A 12,323-nucleotide genomic window follows, 5' to 3' on the forward strand; every position below is an offset into this window, starting at 1 on the left:
CGTGCCACTGCACTCCAGCCTCGGCGACAGAGCGAGACTCCATCTCAGAGAAAAAAAGAAGGAAAGAAAAAAGAAAAAAACCCCAAACCAAACTATGGAGTAGGGGAGCTCAGAAGGGGAACTCATAACCAGATCCACACATCCTGAGAATGCACTGGGGCGGAGGACTTAAAATGGAAACATTTCAGCTCCTAGAAATTCCCCTTACTGTATGGTTATGCCTATCAGGATAGAGATTCCTCAGGTATTTTGTTTTAGAACGTTTTTATATCATTGAGTTGGGTTTTTAATAAAAAATGTTAGTGTTTTCCCTAATCTTCTGTATTTTCTGAAGGAGGAGGAAAACGAATTATTAGGGATGTAACAATCACATCCTTCTCAGTACAACACAGAATAGATGAGGAATTATTCCAGCGATTGAAGGCTCACCTTCAATCTTCCAATTAGATAGCAGTATCTTCCAATTAGAAAGGTGTCTGTGTTTCATATCTTACATTATGGTACCAAGTATAACAGAAAAAAGGATCCATATCTAAGACTCCAGTCACTACTCCATTGTGGAAACAGACACATAGGTATTATTAATGAAGAGTGAAGAGATTTCTTCAGAGGCCACTTGTTAAGGCGTATTTTAAAATTAAAACAAAAACTCTCTGTACGTATAAAAAATACAGCTGACTCCATATTTTGATTTATGAAAAATAAATTTATTACATAACACCTTGTTTTTAACAATGTTCAATTATTTTTTATTCAGAATACTTGTGTCATTCATGTAAAATAGCTTGATACAGTACATTGTATGTTATAGGGTTTTTTTTCCTCAAAAATTCTAAGGCTCTCCTATTCCTTCTCCTTTGCTGAAGTAAGGGCACCCTAAACAACGTGCGAACAAGTTTTCAAAAGGAAAATTAACTGAACAAAATTTTAATAGCACTATACCAACCAGCTTTAAAATCAGGACGAAAATATTTGAATTGGATGCCGCACCTTTTTAAGGAAGTTATCATTCATGCTTTTTTCATCTTAAAGCATGCTCACAAATCAGCAACACCAACAGGAAAAATAAAACACTGTCTATGACAATCATTTTAGTTTGTTTGCTGAACCAAACAGGTTTATATCAATGACAACATATTTAATTACTATCAAATAGCAGCTTTAATACCAGTCAAGTCATAGATTGAAAATAAAAACAAACTTATAAGTTGGAAGTTAATCTTTGGGAGTTTTGAAACCTTTCTGGAAAAACTATGTGGCTTTCTGTACTTTCAAAAAAATCCAAGCAATATTCTTGGTCAGAAAACACTGATTAATGTAGAAAATGAATCAACCCACTGATAAGACACTAAAAAGAAAGGTGTACCAAAATAATCTCATGTTGAGTCTTGGTTATTTTGTTAACATATACTGTATGTTTCAAGTACCAGTTAAACTTTGTGTTTGTGTGTGTACTATTGGTCAGATAATGTTGTTACACTGAAAAAATTCACCACATACAAAGACAAATGCTTGCCCCTAGCACATTCACAGCTTCAACTGCTACAGACTGTCACTGAAAAAAATGCATTGGTCAGTCTGAACCATGTCAAGTAAACTATGGAAGTAGCAAATCCACAACACAAACTGTGCTAGCACTTTCTTTTCAAGTCTAACTCCAAAATAGGTACAACTTGGAAGCCACTACCCCAATCTGTGAAAAGTGGTGGAACTTGGCTACTGGACATTTTGAAGATGTGGTTGTACAGTACATTCTCATGGCCCATACCAGGTTCCCGTGGAGAGCTGCACAGTCAGCCCTGCAGCATTCGCAACAGTGCATGGACAAGATTCCGATGCAGCTCAGTACCGATGTGTCTGATGTGAGTACTGTGGAGGCTGCTGGGAGGTAGCTGAGTATCCCATGCTGCTCTGCGGCTGTGATGTGCTTGGTCCAGGGTTGGGATAGGCAGCATGTGGATTGGAACGCTGGAAAGGAGATGAGGGAGAAGTGTGATTCAGGAGCTTCTAGGGGGCAGTTCCATCCCAAGCAGCAAAACTTGTATGTGACTGAAGCATCATTATATTTCAAGGAAGAAAGGATGTATAGGTTTTGTGCTACATACTAACTTTAGAATTAAAGACAGAAACCCCCAATCTTTTAACATCCTCTTCTCTTGGGGAAGGTCAGAAATGTTGCCAGTAAATAATATTAACCCTAAGCTTATTATTATGCTGTGCAAATACATTTTTTTTTTTTTCTACAGCAGTAAGCCCTTTTCATGCTGTTTTGTATCTACTTGGTAAATTTGCTTAAGATGTTTACACAAGAAACTTAATGATGTATACATAAAAATTCAAAGCTTATTTCCGTGCTTTCTTCAGTAGAAACCCCTCCAACCCACACAAGAATAAATAATAAAAATGAATGTAAGAGAAGGTACCACAGAATCCATTTCTTTGGCATTAATACATGTTTATGCCCTTAAAACTATTTTTTTTTCTTTTGAGACAGGGTGCCACTCTACCACCCAGGCTGGAGTGTAATGGTATCACAATTGCTGGGATTACAGGCACGCACCCCCATGCTCAGCTGATTTTAAGAAATTTTTTTTTGTAGGAACAGGGTCTCGCTATGTTACACAGGTTGATCTCGAACTCCTGGCCTCAAGTGATCCTCCCCTCAGCCTTCTAAACCACTGGGATTATGGGCATGAGCCACTATGCCTGGCCCCTTTAAACTATTGAATCTCATTTTCTGCTACAAGTTTAATACAAAAGTAAAAATATAACATGTAAGAAGGGTGGTGTTCTCAATTCTAAAATGGCACAGAGAAAGAATGTGATGGTTTGAGGTTCTCTAATTTGATCTGTTAGATTCTTATTCCCATTCTCACATCTCTCTCTCTCATTATTTGCTCCCAAGACAAACACTATAAAAGATTAACCAGAATTTGTTACTTCTCTCTTTCAAAGCATATTTAATAAGTCATATAATTCCAAATTCTGCCAATCCTAACAAAAGTAACATTTTTAAAAAGATTGGGCACATGAAATCATAGTCAGAAATACTATTTTTAAAATCACCCACACAAGACTAACCACAACAATCACATCAGCAAAGCAGCACAGCATCATTTTCTCAGGTCCAGAAGCAAAGGTCAGAGCGCTGCTCTGCTTCATTCTAAGGATGCCGTCACCTTAGAGTGCAGACACATTCATGGGCCAAGAGAGATACACTCTTCCCATCCAGAAAGGGAGAAAAAGATACTGGAACAAACCACTCCCACAGATGTCTGCCCTTAGTGTCCTTGTTTAGCTAACTAGGAGAGACTTACGACTCACACAACGATTTCTATGGTGTGATGGGCTGGACTTCTTCCCTAACCAAACGAAAGAGTTAATACCTAATTCTGAAAGTACAGTAACGGACACTGGGGACCTTCCTTATCAGTTTCATAACATCTCTCTCTCTCTCTCTCTCTCTTTTTTGGTATGTAAATAATCCTAATTGGTCAAGTTTTCAGTATCCTTCCAACACTGAAACCCAGTGTAGTTGGGAATATGGTTAGAACAAGCAGAAGACAAAGGGAGGGGGTATACAATTTTCACAATATAATTGACAATTCCATGATAGGATCCATAAGCAGACAACAGAACTCTGTGGTCAGATTAAAGTATGAGTCCTGCATCTATAACTGGCTTGCTGGGGGTCCATGTGAAAGTTATTTAACCTCTGAAAGCCTCAGTTTCCTGAAATGCCAACAATACTTACCTCCCAGAGTTATCTCATGCAATCCTTACTACAGCTTCATATTGATTATTATCCACAGTCTACAAACAAGGAAACTGAGAACATCTGAATCACTTACTCAAGGATACAGAGAAGTAAGTGGCCAGACTGGGATCTGAAAGCCTATGTTCTTAATCACTGTGGAATACTGTTTCAAAACAATAGATACCAAGCTCCTACTGCAAGCTAGATGTTAAGACACTTCATGTCTAATTTGACAGCAGCTGCAAGTTAGGTTTTAGTAGTCTCATTTTACAGATGAAAAATCTAAAGCCAGGAGATATTATCCTACTTGTCCAAGGTCACACAGTTAATAAATGGCGTAATTTGTATTTGACCATTCCAAGTCTAGTTCAAAAGTCTAAACCCTTGCTACTACACCACTGTCAGTACTTTTCCATGCCAATGACATTTCATGTCAATGTACTTCCCTCAGTATACAGACATCAGTATTTCTCAATTAAATCACATTTTCCCATGATCATAAACCCATATGTAAACACTAACATGCAGTCAATACAAAATAAACTTGGAATACCTGATAGTCTGAGGTCATGATAAGTCCACCTGAGGTAGTGGTAGGAGGAACAACTCTCACTTTCTTCAACGGGGGTCCCTGTGTGTGACTGCTGTCTTGATTCCCTGGGTGGCCAGTTCCATTAGTGTGGTTATTGCCCTGCTGCTGCTGCTGGTTCTTCTCAATTGGTTAAAAAGAAAAAGTTCAGCTCAGAGGGAGAACAAAATGTACCCACAACGGAAAGCATTATGGAGTCATTCACGAAACAAGGAGCTGCCAACAGTACTTTAATACTTACTTTGTCTCCTTTGTCATCAGGTTCTTCTTCCGTTAAAAATTCTCGTTTTGGGTAAGGGATTTGACAACCGGCAAAAACGCTGATAGTAAGAAAAAGAAAAAAACAGTTTCTGGTATACTAATCAATATTCCAAATGCTTCATTTAGGAGATTCTCATCTTAATCTTTTAAGATGAACTTTGTCTCCATATTTGCAAATATAAGCACCTTCATGCAGCTGTGACAAAATCAATCTCTTCTTTGTAACTAGCAATATTACAGCAGGCTACTTGAGGGCCTGAGCTCTATACAAATGATTAATAATCATCGAGTACGATTCAGCTTTCTTCTTTTAGACCAGCATTACTCTTTTATTACTACAGCCAAAGTATAGATTCCAGCTGAAACGTGTCACGATTCAAAGACAATTTTTGTTTTACCCTTCCTACTACATTTATTAATAAAACAAAAGATGGTATAGGGACACATTTGGGAATTATATTTGCAATTTGGGAGAATGAAACTGTAACTGCAGGCAGGAAGCAATCTTGGTGTGATGAAGGAGCTACAGCATGCATAACCAACCTGCCACTGAATAGCTGGATCACTGCTGAAACTAATTGAATCAGCATTTCCTAAAGCAAGGGATGAACAGGAATGCCTCTTAGCCGGAAAGCCCCCAAATGAAACTTTAGTCAGCAGAGCTCATTTTTGCTTGTCATAAAGGATTTCCTTGGGTTCCCACATAAGAGGAGGAGCAACTTAGAGTTGACAACCAGAAGAAAGCATGCTCCAAAAACTCCATCATGCTGGTGAGTTAACTTGGCCACTTACTCTGATGTAGGAAGTGGGTCTTCTAAGAAATAGGGATCCTGCATAGCCTGTTCTGAGGTAATTCGCTTTATTGGGTCCATGGTGAGCAACTTCTGAAGCTGAAATCACAAATCATAAAAACATGACTGTACTGCTTCTCACAGTTATCTTTCAGCACATATGTGAGGGGATATGCAGAAAATATGATAATTTCTATATGTGTATACATGTGTGTGCATACGCACACATACATACATACATACATACATATATATATTTGAGACAAAGTCTCGCTCTATCGCCCAGGCTGGAGGGCAGTGGCGTGATCTTGGCTCTCTGCAACCTCCACCTTCGGCTTCCAGCGATTCTTCTGCCTCAGCCGCCCTAGCAGCTGGGATTACGGTTGCACGCTGCCACGCCCAGCTAATTTTTGTATTTTTAGTAGAGATGGAGTTTCACCACGTTGGGCAGGCTGGTCTTGAACTACTGACCTCAGGTGATCCACCCACCTCAGCCTCTCAAAGTGCTGGGATTACAGGCGTGAGCCACTGTGCCTGGCCTTGGGAATATGTATTTCTACTGAATAACACCAGAATTTGGAAAATATTCATTCCAATTAACAACAAAAACTCCTAGTTGTTAAATTTAATGTAGTAATTCACACTTTAGTCATTCCAATATTCATAACCTTACTTGTTTTACTCTTGCTTGTGTTTTCTGACTAAACAAATGCTCCCTGCCCCCATTGCCTAAATTGCTTTATCCAATTGAGAACAAGACCAAAATTCTTATATTTTCTATTCTTTTTCTATTAAGGAAAAAAGCTGTTGTTACACAAATAATACACTAACACATGTAGCAATTCCGATTTAGATCCAAGTTAATTAAAACTGAATTAAATAAAAAAGTCAATCTCCCCATTACACCAGTCACATTTCAGGAGCGGAATGTGGCTACTGGCTCCGCTACTGCACGGTGCAGATCATAACAGAAAGTTGTACTGTGCAGTGCTATTCTAGTCTAAATAAAAACGGTGATACACAGCTTATAAAGTACAGAGTTGTGTGATGAGTGGAGACTCTGAAAGTGGACTGCTCCATTCAAATCCTGATGCAACATTTATCAGCTGAGTGACAGTGGATAAGTTACTTAATATTTTTGCTACCTCATTTGTCAAATGGAGATGAAAAATAGTATCTATTGTTTTCAGGATTAAATGAGTTAATACATGGAGAGTAATTATAATGGTACCTAGAGCAACGAAAGTACTATGTAAGTGCTTGCTGTTATTATTATTGCTATAAAGCCACACGAATGTGAAGATTCAGTATTTTTTAGTTAAAATATGGTGCATTCACCTGGATTCTAATATGTGGTCTCTTAGTTTATACTCTGATCTAATGCAGTGACTTTCAGACTTTAGGATGCATCAAAATCACCTGGAGAATTTCTTAAGACAGCCTGCTGGGCCCTCCTCACAGAGTTTCAGACTGGTAGATGTGAACAGGAGGCAAAAGCCTGCATTTCCAACGTGGTCCTACATGATGCTATGCTGCTGGACTGACAGTGTACTTTGAAAACCAACGAGCTAACAGACGCATTAAGACTCAAAAGAGGCCAGGCGTGCTGGCTCACGCCTGTAATCCCAGCACTTTGGGAGGCCAACATGGGCGGATCATCTGAGGTCAGGAATTTGAGACCAGACTGGTCAACATGGTGAAATCCCATCCCTACTAAAAATACAAAAATTAGCTGGGCATGGTGGCACGTGCCTGTAATCCCAGCTACTGGGGAGGCTGAGTCATGAGAATCGCTTGAACCCTGGAGGCAGAGGTTGCAGTGAGCCAAGAATGTGCCACTGTACTCCAGCCTGGGTGACAGAGTGAAACTGTGTCTCAAAAGAAAAAAAAAAAAGACTTAAAGAGAGATGACAAATTTTAGAGGATAAAAAGATACAATATATTTTAAGATGCAGATAAAAAGAATGGTGAGATTAAAATTTAATTTTAATGATCTGATATTTCAGAGAAAGCACAATTTTATTTTTAGGGAGGAAAGGCCTGAATTTGCTGTTTAAAATACCCAACAGTTTTAATGGAATTATAACAGGGCTTTCATAAGGGACTACTGAAGATTACTTCCAATTAAGATGGGTCACCCTGGTAAAAACAAGCAAATAAGCTACAAGGAAGGTATATCTCTAGAGTTTTAGTGGTGATGGTAGGCAGAGTCGTCTTAGACTATAAGGAGTAGCAGGGAATCAAGGAGAATAATAATTCTCCTAAGTCATGACTTCTAATCTACTGCCACTATCATTATTTTATTAGAATCAGTACATCCATAATTTTGAAGGATCTAACTTAAACCTCTAATTTGGGTCCTACTATAAGTACGCTGTAATAAACCATTATTTGGATAATAGATTGTGTGGTAATGTGGTAGGTTAAGGATTACTTTTTAAATTGCTAAGATATGAAATACATGATATAAAATGTGAACTGAGGTAATAGTAAGTAGAAAATATAGAAAGAGAGGCAGTAGGAGGAGGAGAAAAAGGAGAAACAGAAGTAGAACAGAAGAAATGTTTGCCAAGTGGCCTGGTTGCAATAAAGGAAAGTTTTACTTTTCAAGGTGAAAGAATTCTCATTTAAGAACTTGGGAATAAGAATTAAAAGAATTTCAAGCCAAGCAAAATATAACTTGCTTCCCCAAACTCCCTCTTTATGTTATAAACCTTTTTCTGAAAACATAAAACTGAAAAACATTTTTAACTATTATGCTGTAACAATGGAAATTTTATTGTAAACAAATTTAAGTGCATAATGGTGAATATAATTTCATCACAAATTACCTTGTTAGTGCACGGATTTAATTAGATTCTAGGTTAAATCATTTTTCCATTACACATTGATAAATATGGTATCTGTCACAATCTTCCAGAAAAATCAAATAGCACATATAATCACTGAAGGACTGTTAACATTTAAGGTTATAAGAGGTATTGTGGAAGTTAAGAACTTTGTAAACAGTCTTTCAAAGAGCTAAAATATAAAACAATCTAATTATTTATCAACTGTGAGACTATTTCCTTCTTGATACTTCTCTGATAATTTAAAAAATTTAAAGTAACAGATAAGAAACAATACATATAATTTTATAAATGTTTTGACAGATTTCTTACCATCACTATCTTTAGAAAATCTAATGTGCCAAGCATTAGTCTGTCAAACCATGATATGAATTTGGAAAAGCAAATATTTTGTCCTTATTGGTATGCACTAACAAGATCTCTGCATTTATCACGGAAGCACTCTGAGTGCTAAGTAACCATATAAATTGATCCACAAAAGCCTTAGTTGGGCTAGTCAATTAGGGAAAATAATACATTTCATTAATACTGTTATCTAAAGCTTACCAAGTGGAATGCTTTACTATCTGGTTTAACTTTATGTTTTTCCATATACTTGATAAGGCTGCAGTTGGTATACCTGAAAGAGAAATACTATGAAATAGCTGTGTTAGACTTGAGGTTAATTTTACATTGGCTTAAGTCCTTTTGATGAGAATTATTCTGATCATAACTGATATAAAATATATATTGAAAACAGTATAATAAGCACAAAATGAGTAGAATTAAATCAATTTTATATTTCATTCAGTATCTATAATGGTCACTTTTGAATGGATACCAATGATTAAATGTAAGACAATTTCACAAATAACAGACACTAAGTAGCTTGTTTTTTTTTCACATGAATTATATTTTAACAATTATTTTAAATAACACCTGGGTCAAAAGTTTAATTCAGCCTTACCAATAAGTGTAAAGTAAAATACTTTTGTTATAGGTATATAAACTGGACTCTCCCAATCCCTGGCTTTGCATTGTAAACAGGTGAAATGTTCATTCTTCTCTGTTAAAACTTGCTTAAAATTACTATAACCTAGATTGGTAAGCAAGCAGCTATTAGCAAAGTTTATTTTAGACTTTTATTTATTCAGCTGTGATACTTCTCACTAATGCCTAGCTTCCAAAAAGTAGTAAATATGGAAATAATTTTTTTTCTTATATCCAAATCAGCTGCTAATATTAGTCACTTTTGTATATAATCATTTAAGCATCTTAAGAAATGAAGACTGCCATCATGAAAAATATTTATTAAAGTAAATAAGTAAAATTATTTATTAAAGTAATCTTATATTGAGTATTTTATTATGTTGAATATTAAGTCCTACATTGGGTATTCTGGTAAAGCAAAAATCAACAAAGGGTCTTTTTTTCCAACTTACGTATTTCTTCTGAAATCTTTCATTAATGTTGAATGTTCAGGCATCTTTTTTATATCTTCCCAATCTTTATCTGTGAAATACATTGATAAATTTTTATGTTGCCTAAGTTCCTATTCTCAAGAATTTTTAAAAAGGTTATCACCACATTCATTACATTTCCTGTACATTCAACCTCCACAAAGAAAGCTCAGATTTCAAATAAATGTTCAGTGACAGCAAACATCCTAAACTATAAACACAATTCCTTATCCCTTGTATAACTTTAGATACCTGTTTATCTTTTTAAATTTTAAACTGCCTACTTTCTGTGTTTTACTATAAGCTGCCTCAATTTCTATCATTAGTGAATGAGTTATAAATATCTCTATTTCTCTTATTAAATAGTCCTATTTCTATTAGTAAAACTACTTATTTTCCCTTTTATACCAAATTTCTTCGTTAAATCAGCAACTAATTTCTTCAATGAGAAATCTAAGATCTTCCCCTCAGTGGCTTTAAACTATACTTCTTTTTATGATGCAGCCCTCCTTTCCCCTTCCTAAATATATTTCTTTACACAGACAATCAATGTAAGCAGTAATAACTATCTGAAGTAGAATAGGGTAGGATATAATTAGTATACTAATAAGTCAGCTGGTACTTTGGCTAGTCTCAATAACATTACCCAAAACAACCCCAGCTCCTAAATACGTTAAGTACAAAATGTTTCAGCTACTTTTGCTGGCATCAGAGTTGCTCAAACAATACATGCGACGTAACCTGTTTTCTTCATCACTGCCAATGGGTCTTCCTGAGAGTCTACTAGGTGCACCGCACTGTAACAGGCAGCTTAACAGCACCTTTAGCTTTTAAATGGCCTTTGGAGGCTTGCTTTTCTTTGAACTTGTAAAAATATTTGGTAACTATCCTCCAAAGACATCACATACTGTAAAGTAAATATACACTTACCCTCCTAAATGGAATTTTCTCCTTAACTATTTCCTGGCTCCAATTTCTGAAGCTAAAAATCTTAAAATAATCTTTTAGTTTTCCCTCACTTATACACTTCCTATAAAACATTTCCATTTGCCTAAAGGGTTCTCCATCCTTATCATCACTCTCACTCTATGTCTGCAGCACTGCTACAGCTGGTTTCCGATTTCAGTTGCCTCTTTTTAACTGACTTTTACCTACCACTGCCTTACTAATCTTTCTAAAACATAACATAAATCACGTCTCTGTACTCAAGAACTTATGGATTCTCATTCTTTGGCTATCAAATCTAACCTCTGCTGCCTGCTTTTCAAGCTTCCTTTATAAACCATCCTAACCTCTGACCCACACATTAAGACTCACTGATAAGACTCACTTCATCTACTCCCTCACAGAAGCTATGCCTTGCCCGTGGGCTCAGAAATGGTAGACACATTCAGAAGAAGGAAGGAAAGATAATTCTTCTGTCTCCACTCAAACCATACCTACTTTTTAAACATTCTACATATAGCAGTATAATGTAAATTCCAAGAGGGCAATAATCATATCTGTTACATCATTAGTAACTTTTTGCTTAAGATGGTGCCTGGCACATGGCAGGTACTCAATAAATATTTACTGAACAAAATTCCCATAACCACAGAGGTCTTCCCCAAACTGTGACCAATTTTGGAGAAAGGCAGCGTCTACGTAGTTATTCGGCATTGACTGACAACACCCTTACAAGGGAATGTAGAATTAAAACTCTCAGATGTTATCTGTATTAGTCTTGAGTTATAGTGACCTGAGAAATATTCCTAATAAGAAACACATTTTACTAAGTACTTGATTAGCCAAAATTTAGGTGTTTTAAACAAATTCCCATTATTTTGAACCTCTGAGCAGTTTTTGGTGACTCCAGTTCTGTAGTATAACCAGGGATTGAGACACAATTGGAGAGATCTAACGCCAGGGATGGGATACATGTAAACCATCTCTGCTGCAAGACAGCAGGCTAACTCACCGTGGAGTACTATGACTCTCACCCACACTGTGACTGCTCGAAGAGAAGATGTAAGTGCTATTATTCAATATAATGTAATTCTGTATAGTGTCCTAAATAGAAATAATGTTCAAAATTTATATTTGGATGCCATACAGAGGCAGTATTATATTTACTGACAGAAAAAAAATTTCTACTACTGAATTCATTTATAGTTTCTACTGCTAAGAGCTAAAGATACCTTTTTAATACAGATATTGTAAATATATTATCATTTCAAATATCAAACAACAAAACAAAAAAGCAAAAGAAAATGAAACAAAAATACGATCCTCAAATTCAGGAAACTCATAAATATTTTCAAGCCAATATGTAAACTCCACAAATTTTGCTGTTTCTAAGGATCTTTGATAAATGTAGTCAAAAAACAGACTCAAGAGTAGCTTTCATCAGCTAAAAATATATACCTCTCCAACGAAGACATCTAAGTTCAAACAACAGTGATTTAGAAACAAAAACAAAAACGTATAATGTGTACCTGCAGGAAATCCCATTACATTGAATATTCTGTCCAGCTGGTCATGGTGATAAGGATTACTAGTTTTGATGTCCTCTTGTCGACAGTGAAATATTGGTTCTGACGTTAGTAGTTCTGCAAATATACACCCTATAGCCCAAATATCTTTAAAACAAAAAGAAAA

The 12,323-nt window shown here is 36.2% G+C and overlaps 1 protein-coding gene across 5 annotated transcripts in view; it reads right to left on the minus strand.

The window, feature by feature from the left end:
• Positions 1–685: 685 nt before the first annotated feature.
• The window catches only part of CDK8 (cyclin dependent kinase 8), a 136,369-nt gene continuing 124,731 nt past the window's right edge, over positions 686–12,323 (minus strand). For 3 of the 5 annotated variants that reach the window (XM_037741699.1, XM_017537529.2, XM_037741698.1), the window contains 7 exons: positions 12,161–12,304; positions 9,669–9,738; positions 8,794–8,866; positions 5,400–5,497; positions 4,588–4,666; positions 4,311–4,469; positions 686–1,968 (listed from right to left, as the gene is read on the minus strand). In XM_037741699.1, coding sequence (XP_037597627.1) covers positions 1,843–1,968; positions 4,311–4,469; positions 4,588–4,666; positions 5,400–5,497; positions 8,794–8,866; positions 9,669–9,738; positions 12,161–12,304 — 749 coding nt within the window. In that variant the 3' untranslated portion in view covers positions 686–1,842. The remainder of the gene's footprint in view (positions 1,969–4,310; positions 4,470–4,587; positions 4,667–5,399; positions 5,498–8,793; positions 8,867–9,668; positions 9,739–12,160; positions 12,305–12,323) is intronic. The other 2 variants (XM_017537530.2, XM_037741697.1) reach the window with 2 other exon arrangements.

This window comes from Cebus imitator, unplaced genomic scaffold (assembly GCF_001604975.1).
Source record: "Cebus imitator isolate Cc_AM_T3 unplaced genomic scaffold, Cebus_imitator-1.0 Scaffold103, whole genome shotgun sequence".
Taxonomy (NCBI): Eukaryota; Metazoa; Chordata; class Mammalia; order Primates; family Cebidae; genus Cebus; species Cebus imitator.